This window comes from Aulostomus chinensis, chromosome 5 (assembly GCF_037954235.1).
Source record: "Aulostomus chinensis isolate RoL2024-O1b breed Wild chromosome 5, RoL_Achi_v1.0, whole genome shotgun sequence".
Lineage (NCBI taxonomy): Eukaryota > Metazoa > Chordata > Actinopteri > Syngnathiformes > Aulostomidae > Aulostomus > Aulostomus chinensis.
In genome coordinates, this window is record NC_141324.1 from 11848310 (window position 1) to 11868328 (window position 20019).

At 44.3% G+C, this 20019-nt stretch overlaps 1 protein-coding gene across 4 annotated transcripts in view; it reads right to left on the reverse strand.

Annotated features, from left to right (window-relative positions):
• LOC147261198 (low-density lipoprotein receptor-related protein 8-like) overlaps positions 1-20019 on the reverse strand; it is a 132844-nt gene that overhangs the window by 29800 nt on the left and 83025 nt on the right. For 3 of the 4 annotated variants that reach the window (XM_086203126.1, XM_086203127.1, XM_086203125.1), the window contains exons 5-7: positions 12350-12739; positions 6256-6378; positions 5933-6055 (exon numbers count right to left, since the gene is read on the reverse strand). In XM_086203126.1, the coding sequence (XP_086059252.1) occupies positions 5933-6055; positions 6256-6378; positions 12350-12739 (636 nt within the window). The remainder of the gene's footprint in view (positions 1-5932; positions 6056-6255; positions 6379-12349; positions 12740-20019) is intronic. The other variant, XM_086203128.1, reaches the window with a different exon arrangement.

Here is a 20019-nt window from a genome sequence, read left to right on the forward strand (position 1 = left end):
TGATGCCACGCCCCCATGCCCGTGACCATGGGGACGTGACAGTAGGACCAGTCTGCCTTGGTCGAATCTACCAGGGGCAAAATGCCCCCAACAGCATAGCTCCTAGGGTCAGTAGGGCACTCAAACTCAACGCAAGGTGAAATATTCGCCATTCGCGCAAGTTGAAAATATTGAACTTTGGCGAAAAATTTGCGTCAAGACAGCCAATCAGCGTTGAGGATGTCCCGACGTCACGGCTGACTGTGACTGTCTGACTGTGACTGACAAGATGGCGGACAAGTTGACTGTGGCTATGTGTGGAAACCCGGTGCTATATGACACTACGTGTCAAAATTACAAGACCCAGTTGAATAAATTGGTGTCCATTGGTGACATTCTGTCACCGATCCTTGTTAGCAGGTCGTCAAACTGGCCAGTCGTCATCCGAAAATACCGTTTGAAGCAGCGGTTATCCAGACGGAGCACCTGAAGGAGCTCGGTTCACCGAGCTGAGCTCACTTCTAGATGGTGTTGTTAACCCACATACAACGGCGTTTAGTTTTATTTCTGCCTTCCACAGCAGGTACAATGCAACAGTTCTGTGAATATTCATGGTGAAATGGCGGAAAGAAACGTTGTCGGAAATACTCCGTGAAATTCGCATTCGCACACCATTCGCATTCGCGTTTGGTGTGAATACAAAGTTGGACTTACCGCAGACAGAGGAAAACTCCTCTGTGTGGAATAACATATTCCTGTCTCAGTAGCTGGGTTTACATGGAGCCTAATATTACAATTAGAATCACATTAGAAGCCCAAACCGAATCAAAATGTTCCATATAAACACCTCAATCCGAATAAAGAGGCCCAGTACAGAACTGGTCCGCGGCGGAGAGTTTATTTTCAATAGAAACCCTTAAAGATCTGAATCACATGCTTAGACGGTAGGAAAAAAAGAAATTCTGATCTGTTCAAAAAAGTCCACGTCAAGCTCAACGAAAACGGGCAGCACGGGCCAACACTGCGAAATAAAAACAAAAAGGCCCCCTTCTGTACGCCGTCTCCTCTTCCTTGCTTCCAGTAGAAGCGCCTTCGTATCAAGCTTTTGCTTGAATAAATGTGTCAACACAATCGGAACGACTGTGCTGATCACATGATGGACCTCCATCATTGATCAGTCACGTGATGTTTACATCGCTCTGCATGTGACACAGCCGTAAAACGACGGTTCCGATTAAATGAAGTGGCACATGTAAACACCAGATCGGAATAGATCACGTCACATGTAAACAGTAGACCCGAGCTCTTCAGTCGGAATAATTTCAATCGGAATGAAGAAAAAGTCTGCATGTAAACGTGGCTTGTGAGGTGGGCTGGGAGATTTACAAGTTACCCCATTAGAAGTGCTTTTAAAATCGTCAACAGCTTTTTCCATCCTGGCAGCCATCAAGGACAGCCATGATTTAGAGGTCACTCTAGTTTTTTCACAAAAATCTTTCCTCCTCTCCCTCCACCTCCTTCAGGCCAGTTTCAGGAGATTTTTTTTTACTGATAGTGCAGTTAAGAAATGGGGTGGAAATCATTTGCATGAGCACACAGATACAAACATCTTTGTTTTGTGTAACCACTTCTTGATATATACCTATACCTCTTTAAATCAAGCTCATAAATGAGAAATGGGAAAAATATGCATATGAGGGTTGAAAGGTGACACTGACTGATTGCATGGGTATAAATAGAGAAATGAATGCAATGTCTACTTGAATGTAATGCTGTATGAAAATGGATGTATGTACTGTATGTATGTGTGGGTAAGTAGCTCTTTGATCAGGCAACAGTAAGAAAGGCTGAGACAATTTTCTCAGACACATCGCATTTCCTGTCCTCTGAATATACACTGATGAACTCAGGAGAGAGGTAAAGGGTTCCACTGTGCAAACACAACAGGTATAATCATTCATTTACACCTCTTTCAATCAAGCTCATAAATAAGAAAAAGGGAAAGTATGTATATGATAGAAGGAAGGTATGACTGGCTGAATGCATGGGTATAAATGGAGAAATGAAAGCACTATCTACTTAGGATTGAATATAATGCTGAATAGATGAAGGGATGTATATATGTTTGAATGCAGGTAGGAAGGAATGTAATGTTAAGGTTGAAGGCAGGTGTGGGTATGAATGGAGTTATGAATGTACATTTATCTGGGACTGAATGTATATTTATTTAGGATTAAATCATCCTGTAGCACTGGATGAATATATGGTTAGACATATTTGACTTGTGCATGGATGTTTTATAAAAGTTCGAATGAAGTTTGGAATGTATGCAATGGTTGAATGGAGCAGGAACATGAATGTATGCTTGGGTATGAATGTGTATGAACTTACGCATGAATGATGGGGTATGAAGGGAGGATGAATATGGATGCACTTTGCTATGAATGGAACTATGAATGTATATTTATTCTGGAGTGAATACATTTGTAGAAATTGATAAATGGTTGGACATATTTGACTTCCATGGATGTTTTTATAAAAAAGTATGACTGAATATTTGGGGAGCTACAAGGGGAGAGAGGAAAGAGAGGACAGAAGAGAAGTTCTCCATCATATTCCCTCAAACCTACCTGTTTCACTCTCAAAATTGCCTTCACAGGCAAAAGGTCACTCAAGTCCCTTAAGCAAGATGTTACTTTCAGTTAATTCTGGCCAGTAAAAAGCTTAGAGTTGAAGTTTTATGGAGACAGGATTGGAGAGCTGAGGAGGACTTCTACTGTTTGGTAGTAATGAGCACACATAAGCTCTTATTCTGATCAACAGCAGCTGCTGCTAATTTGAGTTTGCCTCTGAAGCCTTAGACATATAATTTGAGGGAGAAAGATGCAATTAGTAGTTTGCAAACACATTTACTCTGTTAAATAAAACGCTTGAATCAATTTACAAAAGATATGCATATGTGCTCTCAAAAGACAACAGTGGCCTCGTGTATCGACACGGTTTTTACGCAAGAAAAACTTGCGTACGCCAGGATTGGCGCTCACGTTCAGATATATCAACATGAAAAGTTCGTTGATTCTTTCGTTGCTTCACGCCAACACCAGAGGTGCCGTAGAAGTTGGCGAAAAGCCGATTCTTGCGTTGACTGCACTTTGGTCCGTTGGCGACACTGTGTGGCGGTTTTTGGTAACTGACATGCTTTGACAACCGCACATTCTGTATATCGGGCACAAAAAAGCCATCAGCACAAACAGCTGTTGGCATTACTTAAGCAGCTATAAAAGAGCCTTCGCGATTGTGCTGAGTGTGCAACTTTCAACAATGGCAGCACTTGCGCTGTTGGAGGACGTGGCAAACGGTGCAATAAGACGGGAGCAACATTTCAGGGAGCGGGAGGACTTGCTCCACATGACGAGTGGCTGGTTCCGGCTACCGCGGGCCATTTTCCTGCAAATTTGTGAAGAGCTGCGACCGGCGCTCCAGCGCAGAACCGCCAGGACCGAGCTGTGCCAGCGTCCTACACTGGTGCTGAGCACACTCGGCTTCTTCGCCACTGACTCCTTCCAGCGAGAGATGGCGGACCGTTCCGGGGTGAGCCAGTCGACCCTCAGCCGGGCCATGCTCTTGGTGCTGGATCTGATCATCTGCCTCTCCCATAGGTACATTAAATTCCCTGACCGTGCGGTTGAACAGGCCAATATTGAAGCACAATTTGCAGCAATAGCGGGTTTCTCTAATGTGACTGCACTCATGTTGCCATAAAAGCGCCCTCCCATGAGGAATATACTTACGTTCATCGTAAGGGTTTCCACTCCATCAATCTGCGATGGGCAGATGAATCTGCTCAACATTGTCGCGGGGTGGCCTGGTTCAACGCACGACCCGCACATTCTGTCCAACAGCCAAGAGGCTGCAAGCAGGTGCTGTGACGGACAGCTGGCTGCTGGGTGAGTAAATCCATCCATCCATTGTCTTCCGGTTATTCCTGTTAAGGGTCGCTGGGGGGCTGGAGCCTATCCCGGCTATGGGCGAGGGGCGGGGTTCACCCTGGACAGGTCACCAGTCCATCTCAGGGCCAACACATAGAGACAAACAACCATTCATACTCACATTCATACCTACGGTCAGTTTAGAGAATCAATCAGCCTAGACCCCAATTGCATGTCTTTGGACGGTGGGAAGAAGCCGGAGTACCAGAGAGAACCCACGCAGGCACGGGGAGAACATGGAGACTCCACAGAGAGCTGGGATTCAAACCCGGAACCTTCTTGCTGTGAGGCGACAGTGCAAGCCTCTGCACCACCGCCACTAGGTGAGTAAAAGCTTAATTATAATATTCAAGAAACTTAACTTGCACCAGTCACTTAAACCAAAAGTGTGCAACACTGTGCTTTTACTGCAGGTGACAGTGGCTACCCCCTGAGAACCTGGCTGATGACCCCTCTCCTCAACCCCCCACACTGACTGAGAGTGGAGGTACAACAACCTCCACTTCCGTACTCAGTGATGTCTGTGGTGGAGAGGACCATCGGCCAGCTGAAGGGTCGGTGGCGCTGTCTGGACCAGAGTGGGGGCGTGCTGTACTAGCACCCCGAAAAGGTGCGCCGCATTGTGATGGCATGTGGCGTCCTTCACAATGTGCCCAACCTGCATGGCGTCCCCCAGGCTGAGCAGCATGTCCCCCTTCGAGATGACACAGAGGCTGGAGTGATGGACGCCGATCCCGGCCAGACAGCCCGTCCTCGCACACCAGAATTTCATTTCCACAGTGTGAATGGGTAAGAAGCGATTACACGAATCATGCAGCCAGATTAATTTATTTTTTTCACGAAATGTTCCAGAACATTTATCAGGTGGTCGAGCCCCTCACTGATCCCCGTTATTCCCCTGATAATGTCCTCTTGACTGCAGGACCGCCTGTGTGAGGACCCTCCCACTGGATCCGTGTGGGCCGGAGGATGCGCCACTTGGTCTGGGTGGGCTGGAGGACCGTCTGCCGCTTGTCGGCCTGGTGCTGTTGCTGGGGCTGGGGGACGGGCTGGCCCGAATGTCGCTGGTCGTGGCGGCTGACTCTGAGCTGGCGGATGGGCTGGCGCGGAAGCCGGCAGGGGTGCTGCATGTCGGCGGCATGGCCAACAGATCAATTTCTGTTAAACATATTGGTTTATTTAAATGTCTGATTCTGTGTATTTGTTACGTTTACATCTGTGGCAAAGCATGTGGAAATGTTGCGTAAGAAATAGAGTTGCCACTTACCCTCCAGGCTCTCGGCGACAATTCCCCTTCAGAGGTGCTGCCCATGACTGCCACCACCCGCTGCTCAAACTCCGTCAGGTGCCCCTCTCCCTGACCCCCACCTGTCTGGCCGGCAATCCTCCGGAGGGCAGCTATATGCTGCTTGACCTCCACCTTGAGGTCTGCACCACTGTTTTTTAATCGCCCCGGGGGTTCATTGCTCCAAACCCACCGCGTTCACCCTCCTGCACACCTTATCCTACTCACAACGTTTTTTTTTGTTTTTTTTCTTTATACTGACACCACTGGACAGGCTGCCAAACAAAATCTGCTGTCTCTCCTCCACCTCCCTGATCAGCACCTCCAGCTCCACGCCGTGAACCTCTTTTTCTTTGACATTGTTTTGCGAGTGCAGACAGCGGAGACCCTATTTAAATATTTTTGTGTATTTATAGGTGGGTGTAACGGGGGAGGGCCCGGTCAGTCCGACATCTGCGCTCAATTCCACACTGATTGGGATGCATCATGGAAACGTGCGTGGATTCTGGCGCTCGCACAGATTGATACATCCGGATTTTTTTTTCTGCATTCGCAACTTTCGGGATTCTTGCAACCACCGTTTTTTTTAGTATGAGATCCACACAAGTATTGATACATGAAGCCCCAGCTCTGCTTAGTAATTGGCAGAGTTACCTCCACAGTGGGGAAAACTTCTTACCACACTCTTTCTTGGGTTCATCTGATCGGTCTTTGCAGTCCTTGACAGAGTCACACACTTTGGAGATATCGATACACTCTCCATTCTTACACTGAAACTTCAGGGGTCCCTCACATTTGGTGGCTGCAACATAAAAGCAAGGGATAAATCAATACCTAAACTGCATGAACATTTGCACAAGTCATTGCAAACTGGTTCAGAAAATCAGAAATCCAAGAGAGCAAATATCTCCAGTTGCCCCCTAGCTGTGACATCACACAACACATGGCCCTTCATACAATGGGACTGTACTAAATAGACAAGACTCTGGCAGGTGAACCCACCGTTGACACAACCAGATTCATCACTGTGGTCCAGACAGTCGGGGACTTTGTTACACTGCTTGGTACCATGGATGCAAGAACCATCACCACACTGGAACTCATCGGGTCGACACGTCAGCAGAGCTGTAAGTGGTACAAAACCATGTTTTAAACCTTTCAAATCAAACAACACTGCAGCCAAATCAAGACATTTATTTGCATTTCACCACAAGCATTTTTCCTTGAGAATGTCAAATTAACCTGACTGATAAAGGAAAGAGGAAATGCCCACTGACATTGCTAGAATTCTGTCCATTCACAGCCTGCGCTTGCTGCTGTCCAGTGCAGAAACCCTTAATCGCTATTTGAATTATTTCTCTATATTGTAGCACAAAGATTGGGGCTGCATGGAGCCTCAACAAATTTCATTCATATCCCAAGCACAGGCAGGCTTTTCATCAGTGGGGGCTCATAATGCTGATATGATACTTCTGTAAGTCCTTGTAAAAAGCTGTATGCAGTATATAGCTGAAGGAGAGATGATTTAGCAATATCACAGGATGAGCGGGGGGGGGGGGGGTTACCTTGTGCTGCAAACTGAGACATAAAATATACCGCATTAAATTCACTGTAAATGACAAGCACCAAAGTGGAAAATGAATGAATGAATCACAACAGCAATTTTTTTTCACCAACTGAAGAATATGCACACATATTCACTGCAACACTCTCATTATGTAAAGATAGGAAATGCAGTGAAGGTTGCTTGGTAACCTTTGGACAAACACACGACTGTGCCTCTAGTGCTTCTAACAGTCTCCAGGCATCTGCATTAAAGCAGCAATCCAGCTGGCAAACAACATATCAATTTTCTCTAAATGTTGCTTGTATGACAGCAGAACGTGTGAAGTGGGTTTGATGTGTGCATTGCACATCTTGATAATGAATAGCACGATTATCACTGCTTCAAACTCTGCTTCAGAGACACGACAGCTCCAGGGCTCAACTATCCATGACCAGTAAATGGGAAAAACAACTTTTTCACGTGGCCTCGTCTTCAAACCTTTTATCAACACTTTCACATCCTTTAGTAGCAGAGAAATGTGCTAAAAGACAAAGTAGAACCTCAGATGAGGAATGAATAAATAGTATGATTTTAAGTTTATTGTGATTGTTCTCTTTCACAGACTTGTGGAAGATCTGCTGTGTGTCAGCACCTTTGCATGGCAGTGCAGGTGGGTAGCAGCTCTGCCTTGGAGCTCGACTGTTTCTGCTATGTAGCATTACAACGGCGATACCGCTGCCGGGCCACAGTCCATACAGCTGGCCTGAGCTTGGGTTTTTCCACATTGAGTGTATCTCATAAGAGAGGTTTGAACCCTCTCCTAGTAGCAAAGGTGTTGATAGTACGAGTACATCTTATATTGTGCATGAAGCAGTTATAGTGCACACCTCTGTAGCGCCTTTCCAGTAAGGGGGCTTTAACTGCTAAAATGAAAATCTGGTTCTGCACCAAAAATAAAAAAGCATTCAAATCAATGTTGTTGGTAAATTTATAATATATTGGATACTGTAGCCTGCCCCAAGAAGCAAACTTGCCATTGACCTTATTAGCTTTAATTCATTTTTTGTGTTACCCAACTCATTTGCATACTGTTAACAAGCTGGCATTTAAAGATTTAAATGCTGGAGTAGCCAGAGAGAACCAACGCAGGCACAGGGAAAACATGCAAACTCCACACAGAAAGATCCCATGAACCTGGAACCTTCTTGCTGTGAGGCGCCAGTGCTCACCACTGCACCACCGTGCCACCCAAAATTATAAACATATTTCATAAAATTAATTTCAATAACAAATGGCTACAAGTAGCTGCTCAGAATACAAGGTGTTACCTTTAGGAATGGGCACCAGGAGTTATATTAAGTGTTCACTTGTTAATTCATCAAGGAGGAGTGTAGTCGACTCAACGTTAACGCATGTACCAGCTTTTCAGAATGACTGTAATATGAGTGATCTAGATCTAGAATGATTTCTAAGATGATAAAAAACAGTATTAGAGAAATTAGAAAATTGTTTATGAAAGTTAAGGTCAGCATCCACAATCATGATATCTATCTATCTATCTATATATAATATGAGGTGGCACGGCACAGCAAGAAGGTTCCGGGTTCGAGTCACGGCTCCAGCACGGGATCTTTCTGTGTGAGTCTCCATGTTCTCCCTGTTCCTGTGTGGGTTCTCTCTGGTACTCCAGCTTCCTCCCACAGTCCAAAGACATCAAGAGGGGACAAGGCTGATTGATACTCTAAATTGACAGTAGGTGTGACTGTGAGTGTGAATGGTTGTCTGTCTCTATGTGTTGGCCCTGTGATGGACTGGCGACTCATCCAGGGTGAACCCCGCCTCTCGCCTGTAGCCACTGGGATAGGCTCCACCCCCCACAACCCTTAACTGGAATAAGTGGAAGACAATGGATAGATAGATAGATGGATAGATAGATAGATGGATAGATAGATAGATAGATGGATAGATAGATAGATAGATAGACAGATAGATAGATAGATAGATAGATATTTTTATATGTTTATATATTTTCCATGCCTCGCAGCTGTCACCTTGCCCATGATACAACCTCAGCCCGCTGCCTATCCCCCTTCATCTTCTGAACCATGTCATGTGCATCTGTCAAGCCCAGAGAGACTCTCTGGCGAGTCTGGGGACTGCGGGCCATTTCTCATGTCTGGACAAGCAAAAGCCTGGGCCACGGCAGAGTGGACCTGTCGTTCAGACATCTGCAACGCTTTGCCCCTGTTTGAGAAGACTTTCACTCAGATTTTTCGAACTGTCACTCCTGGTTGTGAAGCAGTTAAAGCCTTCGTTGCCATGTGTCAGGAAAGGCACAGTCTAATTGACTATGCTATTGCATTCAGAGCACTGGCAGCAGATAGTGGATGGAATCAACCTCTCTTGGTCGATGCCTTTTTTAACGGACTGTCAGAATGTGTGAAAGACTTGTTAACTCCTTTGACCTGCCCTCTGACCTTGATGCTCAAGTTTCCCTTGCATCTAAGATAGACAAGAGATTACTGGGTCAGGGGCTTTCTCCAGAGGAATGCCTTCGCAGATGCAGTGAGGAAAGATGCACCGAGTGCGCTCAACTGGGTCACTTCCTGGAGAACTGTCCTATGCCCTGCAGCAGTTCTGCCCATCAAACATCTGTGCTGGTATGTACCTCCCCCAGAAAGAGCAGATCTTGCCAGAAGTTTTCTCATGTCTCCCTCTCCTCTAAATCGCGGACTCTCCCCCACACTGCCTTATTTAATCAGGTGCTTATGCTAATTTGATGGACTCAAAATTAGCTTAGAAACTCAACCTCTCTGTTGTTCATTTAGTCCTCCCCATGCCAGCCACTGCTCCAGATGGCCATGTGATGCATCTGGTTACCCACTGCATATCTCTAGTTCCTCTGACTTTCCCAGACACTCACACAAAACAAATAACTTCATCTGTTCAAAGCACCTCAACACCCACTTGTTTTAGGCTATCACTGATTTACTCAGCATAACCCACACATAGGCGGTCCTCCGGCAAGTTTGTGTCATGGGGGATCAACTGTAAGTCACAGTGTTTTTTTGGGTCAGCCTATTTCCTGTGCAGAGGAAGTTTCCACTTCAAATGAGGAGGTCAGTGAAGAGTTTGCGGATCTTACTGCACCCTGGATCTCAAGCAGGTATTTAATAGGACTAAAGCTACGTCACTTCCACCTCACCGACCTTATAGCTGCTCAACAGACTTGCTTCCTGGCACCCCTGTAGCCACCTGTACTCACTATTGGCACCTGGGCATCAGGTTACAGAGGAGTACATTGGAGCTGCTCTCAAGGCTGGAATCATCCGGCCCTCCTCATAACCTGCTGGAGCTAGCTTCTTCTTTGTGGGGAAGAAGGACAAGCATCTTCGACCCTGCATTGACTTCCGTGGACTCAACGACATGACTGTCAAGAACAAGTAACCTCTTCCACTCATTTCCTCTGGCTTCGAGCTCCTCCAGGGGGCCAAGATTTTAACCAATTTGGACTTGGGAAATGCATATCATCTGCTACACATCAGGGAGGGGGATGAGTGGAAGACAGCATTGGTCTCACTAATGCTCCTGCTGTTTTCCAGTCGTTGGTTCACGACTTTCTTCATGAATATCTGAAAATGAACATAATGAGCCTTTTGTTCTGGCCTTACGACCACTTGTTTTTGCTACCACCCCCTTGGGTGGTTATATACCTGATACTTTCCACCAAAATTTTAGAACTGAAGAAGCTTCTTGGATGAGAGGCAAAACGTCTTCACTTACAAGAGGTGAGTCCAGTTGCCTAGTTTGATCACTTTTGAGAATTACGATCACCTACGATCAAAATTTCTGGACTGCTGTTGGCCATTTGGTTGTTGTAGGTATCAAGTTTCAGTTAAAGGCAGCATACGTCACTAACCAGGCCGGAGGAAATAACATCATTGGTGTTCATGTTTGTTGAGTCAAGCATCATAGCCCCCTGGCCAGTGAGTCCAAGGCTGGGAGGGGACCCAAGACCACCTGGGGAAACGAGCTTATTGGTATTGCAGCAAGAGCTTTATTGCAGCACTCCAATTAGGATGTGCAAGGTTGAGGACATTTATCAGAAGGAGACTCATCTGTTCTGTTCTGTTCTGTTCAGTGTCTTTTGAGGGTAAGGCAATCTTTGAGTTTTCCATACGCACAAACTTCATTCAGTAGCAATGGAGTTGTTTTTAGTTGAGCAAACAGAAGGGACAAGAGGGTAGACACCTCCAAGAGTGTGGTATCATCCTTTAAGTCAAATACAACAAAGGACTGTCTTTTCTTGCCCCTCAATTTCAATAGGAACTACTTGAGCAATGTACTGGCATTAGGCAAAGACATTCCTAAAGGTCACTCAAACTAGTAACTAAGAGGTCCCTAAAGACTCTCCAGCTGGTCCAAAATGCTGTTGCCTGCGTGTTGACGAGAACTAGTAGAAGAGACCAGGTCTCTCCTGAACTGGCTTCTCTGCATTGGCTCCTTGTCAAATTTAGGATAGAATTCAAAATTCTCCTTCTAACATACAAAGTCCTCAGCAGTCAGGCTCCTTCATATCTGACAGAGCTCATAGTCCCTTATTACCCAGCCAGAACACTTTGCTCCCAGGATGCAGGGTTACTTATGGTTCCGAGAATTTCTAAAAGTACAATGGGAGCCAGAGCCTTCAGCTATCAGGCTCCCCTCCTGTGGAACCGTCTCCCAGTTTTGGTCCGGGATGCAGACACCCTCTCTACCTTTAAGAGCAGACTTAAGACCTTCCTTTTTGATCAGGCTTATAGTTGGGCTGCTTAGGCTGGCCCTTAGATATGCTGCTATAGGCTTAGGCTGCTGGGGGATCTTCCATGGTGCACTGGGCTTCTCTCTCCTCCTCTCTTCCCTCTCTGTCCTCCTGTATGTGTCATACATAAATCATACTCATACGTATTACTAACTCATCTTCTTCTCCGGAGCCTTCAGGCTCCCCTCATCCCAGGTCTCGGGTGCTGCTGGAGGAGGCTGCAGACCTGAAGAGGCTCAAGCTACCACCCATAGCTCCACCTGCTCACGTCCCCGTCAGTCCATCAGTCTCTTCCCTTTCTCTCTCTCTTTATCTCTGTCCCACTCTTTCCTTCTGTATATCTGTCTTCCTCCATTATCTGTCTTTATCTCTGCCCCGCTTTCCTGCTCTCTTTCCCTCCAACCGGTCAAATCAGAAGGCCGTCCCCATTGAGCCTGGGTCTGCTCGACGTTCCTGCCTGTTCAAAGGAAGGTTTTTGTCGCCGCTGTTGCAGGATGTGCTGCTGATGGAGAATTGTTGGGTGTAAATTCATTGAAGGAGTTTGGTACTAGACCTGCTGTACCTATAAAGTGTCATGAGATAACTTTTGTTGTGATTTGGCGCGATATAAATAAAATAGACTTGACTTGACTAAGACTGCTGAAGGAATCAAGTAAAAACAGCAAACACAACCTGTTGAGAAGTCTTAATGCAAAAGAGCATATGCATTAAAAAGGGAAAGGTGATGAGAAGACAAGATGTAAACTCACGACATTCAGACTCATCAGACTTGTCCTTGCAGTCTGGATCTCCATCACACTTCCAGGACAGTCGCACACATTCCCCATTGGCACAGCGAAATTCCCCAGGAGTGCAGTTGGTCCGGCGGTTAGTCAAGTCTGGGACCCCATCTCTGCCACAGCGCTCCGGCCCTTCATCTGAACTATCTGAACAATCTGGGTCTCCGTCACAGCTCCACATGAGTGGCACACACTCAGAGGTATTACAGCGGAGGTGGTTGGGTCCACAGGTCAGGGGGGAGGTACACTTGAGCTCATCACTGCCATCTCCGCAGTCGTCATCACCGTCACACACAAAGACAGTGGCCAAGCACTTGCGGTTGGCACACATGAACTCCCCACTGGGGCAGGCTTTGGCATCTAGAGGACCAACAAAATAGCATACTTGTGAAGTGTTTTAAAAGCGAAGGATGGTTGCCTACATCAACATTACATGACAGAGGGGTTCTCACTTTTGAAACAATTCTTAATTCAAAAAGTGTTTTTTTGTCCTGAACTCACATTTTTTCCTTTTGTATCACTTCTTCATGACTGCAGATTGGGGAAAGAGTCAACCGCATATATTTTGCTTGACCCATACTTTAATCCACAACTGTTAATCTGACTCTGACTCCAGTGCACATCAAGGTAGATAAACATTACCTGTACTGTGACCAGCGCAAGTTTTGTCATTATTTTACCGCGATAAATACCCTATCATTACTTTTGTTCGAAAAAGAACTCACTAACCAATTGCATCATTAAGGCATTCAAGGTCAAGCCATGCGATCTTGCACTTTAGCTGCAAACTGCACATGCAGGCATGGCCATAGCCAGGTATGAGGTCAGCGAGGTCCGGACCTCACCTATTTTTTCCAAGGTTTTTTTTTTTTTTTTTTTTTTTGCCAAATATGCCCAACTGAATAAAACATAAACTCATAAAAACTTGAAACCTCTCTGTGAAACGTGCTTGTAAATTGTAAATTGTGGTAAACATCCATGGGCTTTGTGTTCTGTTTGTGCCTGTGTGCGTGTTGCGGTGAACAGCTGTTTGATCAGCTGATGCACGTACCCGCAAATGCGCCCTGTGACATGCTTGGCAGCGGGCCACACCCCATTCAAAAACTAGAGTGTTTTTATTATAAGTACTTTGTAGACCACATCCCCGCCCATCTACACCTAGGTGACCACAATATTTTTTTTTAGATAATTCGGCCTAGTCCTTTGTCCTTAGTTCGGCCTGTCAAATCATCTGATCAAAGCCAGTGTATTTACTTTTATCCACATGGGAGAGTGCGCCTGGCGCTTTTTTCTTTCTTTTTTTTTTTTTGATGAGCGCTGGGCTCATCATCTGGCCGAGCATGCGTCACGATGATGCGACTAGAGTAGGACCTCGAGTCACGTGACGCGTGCTTTGTACAGTGCAGTTCAGGCGACATCAAAGTTATTTTTACCCGTTTGCATGATAGCGCTCTACTAAAGCCACAACAAAATAAACCCAACAGTTTAAAAACAGTAAAAAAAACAGTAGACCTACTGAGTACCTTCTATGTCAACTTCAAGAAATCATTTGGTAAGTGAAAGTACCTATGGGTTGGAAAGTTAGAGGGGGCACTTTTAGATATTAATGTTCAGTTCAACTAGCAAGTTTTCAGCTCATATTAATTTTAATATACCCATTGCACAGAAAACAAGTCACAGAGAGCAGGGCAAACATATCCAAGAGATTAAAACAGAATACGCTGGATGCATTTCTGGCAAAGACAAAGAAAGAAATTGACAAAGAGGAAGATAGTAAACATGAAACCAAGGAGGATGGAAGAGAGAATAGGGAAAGGAAGGTGGAGCACAGAGAGGAGAGTTATTCAGAAATGGAAGGGGAGTAGAGGCACACAGAGGAGAGTGGAGCGCAGAGAAACACAGAGGAGGATGGAGAGCAGAGAAACACAGAGGAGGATGGAGAGCAGAGAAGCACAGAGGAGGATGGAGAGCAGAGAAACACAGAGGAGGATGGAGAGCAGAGAAACACAGAGGAGGATGGAGAGCAGAGAAACACAGAGGAGAGTGGAGCGCAGAGAAGCACAGAGGAGGATGGAGAGCAGAGAAGCACAGAGGAGGATGGAGAGCAGAGAAGCACAGAGGAGGATGGAGAGCAGAGAAACAGAGGAGGATGGAGAGCAGAGAAGCACAGAGGAGGATGGAGAGCAGAGAAGCACAGAGGAGGATGGAGCGCAGAGAAACAGAGGAGGATGGAGAGCAGAGAAACAGAGGAGGATGGAGAGCAGAGAAACAGAGGAGGATGGAGAGCAGAGAAGCACAGAGGAGGATGGAGCGCAGAGAAACAGAGGAGGATGGAGAGCAGAGAAACAGAGGAGGATGGAGAGCAGAGAAACAGAGGAGGATGGAGAGCAGAGAAGCACAGAGATGGGATACAGCAGGGACCAGGGAAATGGGGGGAGAAGAAATGAGAATTTCATGCCCTCAGCAATTAAAATAAAAATTAAAAAACAAAACATCAAAAAAAATTTCGGACCTCACCTATTCCAAAATCCTGGCTACAGCCCTGCATGCAGGTACTGTTTGGGCTATAGCCTACACTGCAGTTTAAAATATAACCATATAGATAGAGTTTAGGTGCAAAATAGTCATCACATATGGGATGATGTAATGTTATATTTGTAACTGTGTTATGACTATGTTGGAGAACATGAATCATGTGTTTTGTCTTTGAGAAGCTTCACACCACACAAGTACATTATTAAACTTGGCTGCCACTGATTTTATGCACTACAGCAGCACACTCAGAGGTGCCAATCCTGCAGCTGGAGCAAAAAAACACAACAAAACTGCAAGTGTTTCTTTCTCCCTGCCGCTACTTTCTGCATTCTAAAATAAGTATTGCAGGAGGGAAAATAACTTTGTGAGCCAAAAAAAAAACCTAATGACAAAACATTATGTAATTGTAACATATGCAATAACTCACCTCGTTATGTAATAACATCTACATTTTAAAATAATCTACCACAATTTATAATTAACAATCTGAATATGTTACATTTCACAAAATTTGTAATAAATCATTACACATTACAGGGGTTCAGTTCAGTAATCTTCTCTTTTCAAAACAGTTAACTTTAACTTCCAAACCTGACCTATATTCAAATGGACTGCAAAATAACAAAATGCCCGACTGAAATACATTTAAAATCCTAAAAAGATGGTTAAATGGACAAATAGTGAGGCTTCATTCAATTTCACTCCGACCTCTTCTTATTCCTAGCTGTCCATGGTCACAGATAGCTTTGGATTTGGTAACTACTTCACCTCAATCTTAAAATAATGCAGTCACATTAACCATCGTAGACCGTTTCTCCAGTGCATCCCACTTTGTTGCCTTGCCCAAGGTACTTCTAGGCAAAGAAACTGCAGACCCAAACTTCCCATGTTGCTAGACTACATGGGATTCCAGAGGACATCATTTCAGATTGGGTCCACGGTTCATATCACAGGTATAGCAGTCCTTTTGTAAGGGATTGGGGACAAATGTGAGCCTTTCCTCTGGGTTTCACCCACAAACAAATGGTCAGACTGAAAGGACTTATTAGGACCTGGACTCTGCTCTTCACTGTGTTGTGGCTATCAATCCCTCAGCTTGGAGCTCTTTCTTACCACAGGTAGAACACTCTCATAACTCTCTTGTTTGTTGTGTGACGCCTCTCTTGCCTATCAGCCTCCTTTGTTTCCCTCTCAGGAAGAGGAACTTGCAGTCCCTTCCGTTCAACAACATCTTCGCTGTTGTCAGTCTATGTGGGACAAGACTCAAACTGCTCCCAAAGAAACAGTAAAGAGGACCAAGCAATCAGCTGAAAGACACAGGGTCCAAGCTCCACAATATTCAGAGTTTCAGTCAGTTTGGTTAACTTCAAAAACATCTCTTTAAAAACAAACTCTAAAAAAAAAAAAATTGCCTCCCGTTTCCTGGGTCTATTTCCCATCGAAAAAAAATCATTGCTCACTCTGTTGTTACACTTAGATTCCCTGCCTCCATGAAGAAGTAGAACTAAGGAGATGTGACAGTGGAGCAACTTGAACCTGTGAGTTCTGGTCTAACTAGTCGCCGTCCATTTATTCAACCTGCTTAGATATGGGTCACCTCATATTTCAGAAAAACACTCTATAGTTGACTGATTTTCAAAATAAAATATACCATGGTTTCGGTGGGTCATAGCCTATTTCCCTCACTTCAGGTGAAGTACATCTTACAGTCTTATATCCACACTCTCTCTCTCTCTCTCTCTCTCTCTGTCTCTCTCTCTCTATATATAGACTGTATATATAAGCTGTAGGTTATTTGTGTTTACAATATTACCATCTGTATTTAAACTTGATTCATGTTGATTATGCCTGCAGCACGATGCCAAAAAAAGAAAGAATACAGAAAAGGAAGGAGAAAGAGTGGCAGTTGCATATCACGTTCACCGACACCGGACACATGACTACTGTAAGTAGTTAGCTTTCTATTGGTGCTTTCTTTTTTAACTTTACATTAATTTCCATATCGGGAAAAGGTAAAAAAAAATTGCACACATGCTGCCTTTGCACATGCACTTTGAGCCCCTGCCCCTCCATGGTCATGTGCACGTCCCTGTGAACAGTTCAACAGGTCTGTCTTGAAGTTTGAATTCTCTTCCAATTGTCTGAAGAGACGCATTGCATTTTTGGGCAGTTGAGTACATTTACCAATGTGATGGTGTTTTTTTACACAACATTCACACATTGAGGTTAGATCACACTGTATACTCCATTTAACAACATAGCAACAGTAAGCAGGTAATCTGAGCAGACTGAGGCATACTTAAACACAGTTTTGCTGTTGCTGTACATTTCAGTATGGACGAAATCTGTGGACCAAATCACATTGCAACCTCGAGATCTGGTGGACTCTGAAGTGAGGCACATTCATTTGAATGGAAACTGCATTCTCAACAGCCAGAAAAATTTTCATTCCTCAGAGTCTCCTGCACTATGTAGCCCCACTGAATGTGTACATGAGTTTTTCTGTTGCTGGAGGGTAAATACTGTCTCCCACTGGAATGTATTTATCATTTAAGTCCCTGTGAGTTGTACAATATCACACAGAGTTGATCCAAGGCCTCAAAGTTGCTCTAAAGTCTTCAAATTAATTAACACAGCAGCCCCAATTACAAACTACAGTCTCTCTAGTGTCACCGGGCCATTCATGTACATCACTAATGGACGTTTCTTGTGCAATAACATACTGTACAAGTCTATTGCATCTCCTCATTTATTTAGCATCAAACTAATATGGAGAAGTTAAGACTAAGGGCATAATGGGGACAGCAGTTACACAACACATCAGAATAAGATGGAGCTCATTGAATATTGATGAGCATGAAACCTTTCACTGAACTGACGTTTGTGTTTGCTTTCAGCTGCTTCCCCTTGCTCCTCTTGTAATCATGTCGGTACCAGGGAAACAATTAAACATTGATATTTGCTATGGAGAAAACAGATAGAGAATTGAACATATTTTTTTAATCACATAGGTGAGTAATTAGGACATTATCTCATACAAGCGAATGCTTCCAATTTTCCACTCGTTTCCTCCAGCCTACCAGGATATTTGATTTATTTTACAGTAGAAGTGGGAATTTCTGTCAGCTTTTGAAGTTCTACCAAGACTGATGCTTCTGAAATCTGTCCAGGAAAACAAAGATAGACTTTTTCTGTCACAAGTTAAATATTATAAGGGAAACTTTCCTGCTCTACAGATGCAATTTGCCAATTCAGGAACTTTCTTCTGTTGCTTTCCATCACAGAAAAATAATTTCTCTTCCAACACAGAGGAGGCATTTGTGTTTTTTTCCAATTACAATACGGAGAGAAAAATATGGAGAGGTATTGTTTGTTGTATATATCACCTGTTCTTTTATTTTATAAGTCTTGCAAGAGAGAGAAGTTCATATCATAAATCCCTGAATGCAGGACATGAACCTGATTAAAGCTAGATTAACTGACTGTTTAACAGACTCTTGAAGTAAATGTCTGCATTGTCTCCACATCACATTCTTCTTTGTATGAAAATTAATAGGGAATAAAACACTGCTCAGAGAAAATTAAGGGAACACTTTGAAAACACATCAGCTCTGAATGGGAAAATATCATGCTGGATATCTATACTGATATGGACTGGGTAATGAGTTAGGATCCCACATCACATAATGGAAATGAAAATTATCAACCTACAGAGGACTGAATTCAAAGACCCCAAAAATCAAAGTGAAAAACTGAAGTGGCAGGCGAGTCCATTTTCCTGAAACTTCATTTCAGCAACTCAGTATTGTACTCAGTTGTTTTTATGGCCCCCATGTGCTTGTATCCATACCTGAAAATGTCAGGGAATGCTCCTTATGAGGAGACGGATTATCTGGACAATCTGAGGTGCAACCTGGTGGTGTCAGACACACACACGTGCACAAGCAGCCACACAAGTGCACAGAGACACACATAGACTGACAAAAGATGATAAAACAGGTCAGACGTACACCCTTGGTCAAACCTGGATGCTTCTCCTGTGATATAGCTCTCTAGGTGACCTTTACTGTGCTGCACACACTTTTGCAGAGAAAACTCACCTTTTATAGATTTTAAACAAGTCTGGCATTTGAGAGGTAAACAGAGGATGAAGGGAGGAGGACAAGGGAGACAAAGAATTAATCGGATATGTTGTTCAGCTAAATGGAGAACCTGTCTAGTTTTTTATTAGTAGAATAACATAAGAAAGAGACTTTCTTAGGAGCTGTAAAATAGTTCTTTATGGAAGTTTTGTCACTGGGGATGCAGAATATCTGGCAGGTCAGTTTTACTTCAGGGACAGAAAGAAAAACAGTGAAATGTGCTAGAAATAATTGTTCACCTCAGAATATCCAGGCAGCATTAAATATGAATGTAGACAACAAGCAGACAATATAATCACACACACACATAAAAAAACAAAATGTGAAGCGCTCATTTGCAATACGAAAAGCCATTCCAAAACCTAACAAAAAATATACAGTAAATAAAATGGAATTATTGTAGGGGCAGCACGCTGGTGCAGTGGTTCAATCACGGGGTCTCTCTGTGTGGAGTTTGCATGATTTCCCTGTGCCTGCTGGGTTCTCTCCAGGTACTCCAGCTTCCTTCCACAGTCCAAAGACATGCAAGAGAGGACGAGGTTATTCAGATAACCTAAAATGACTGTTGGTGTGGCTGTGACAGAAGATGGTTGTTTGTCTACTGTATATGTGTTGGCCCTGCGATGAACTGGCGGCCTGTCTAGGTTGTACCGTGCCTTTTGCCCTAAGGCAGCTAGGATAGGCTCCACCCACCCCCCCCCCCCATCCTTAACAGTAAGCAGTAGAAAATGGATTGATGGAATTATTATAGTTTATTTTATTTGTTTCCATAAATGAACAAGGATGCTGTTTCCTTTGCCTTCTAGCATGCAAACAACACAGTCAACTGTATGCAAGTGACAAGTAACTCACAAACACACATCCAGATGAGCTCTTTTGCTTAATCATGGATTCAAGCGGACAGGAGTTCTCAGGAGTGCAAGTTAATCTCCACATCACTGAAGGTTGAGGACATACTTCAGC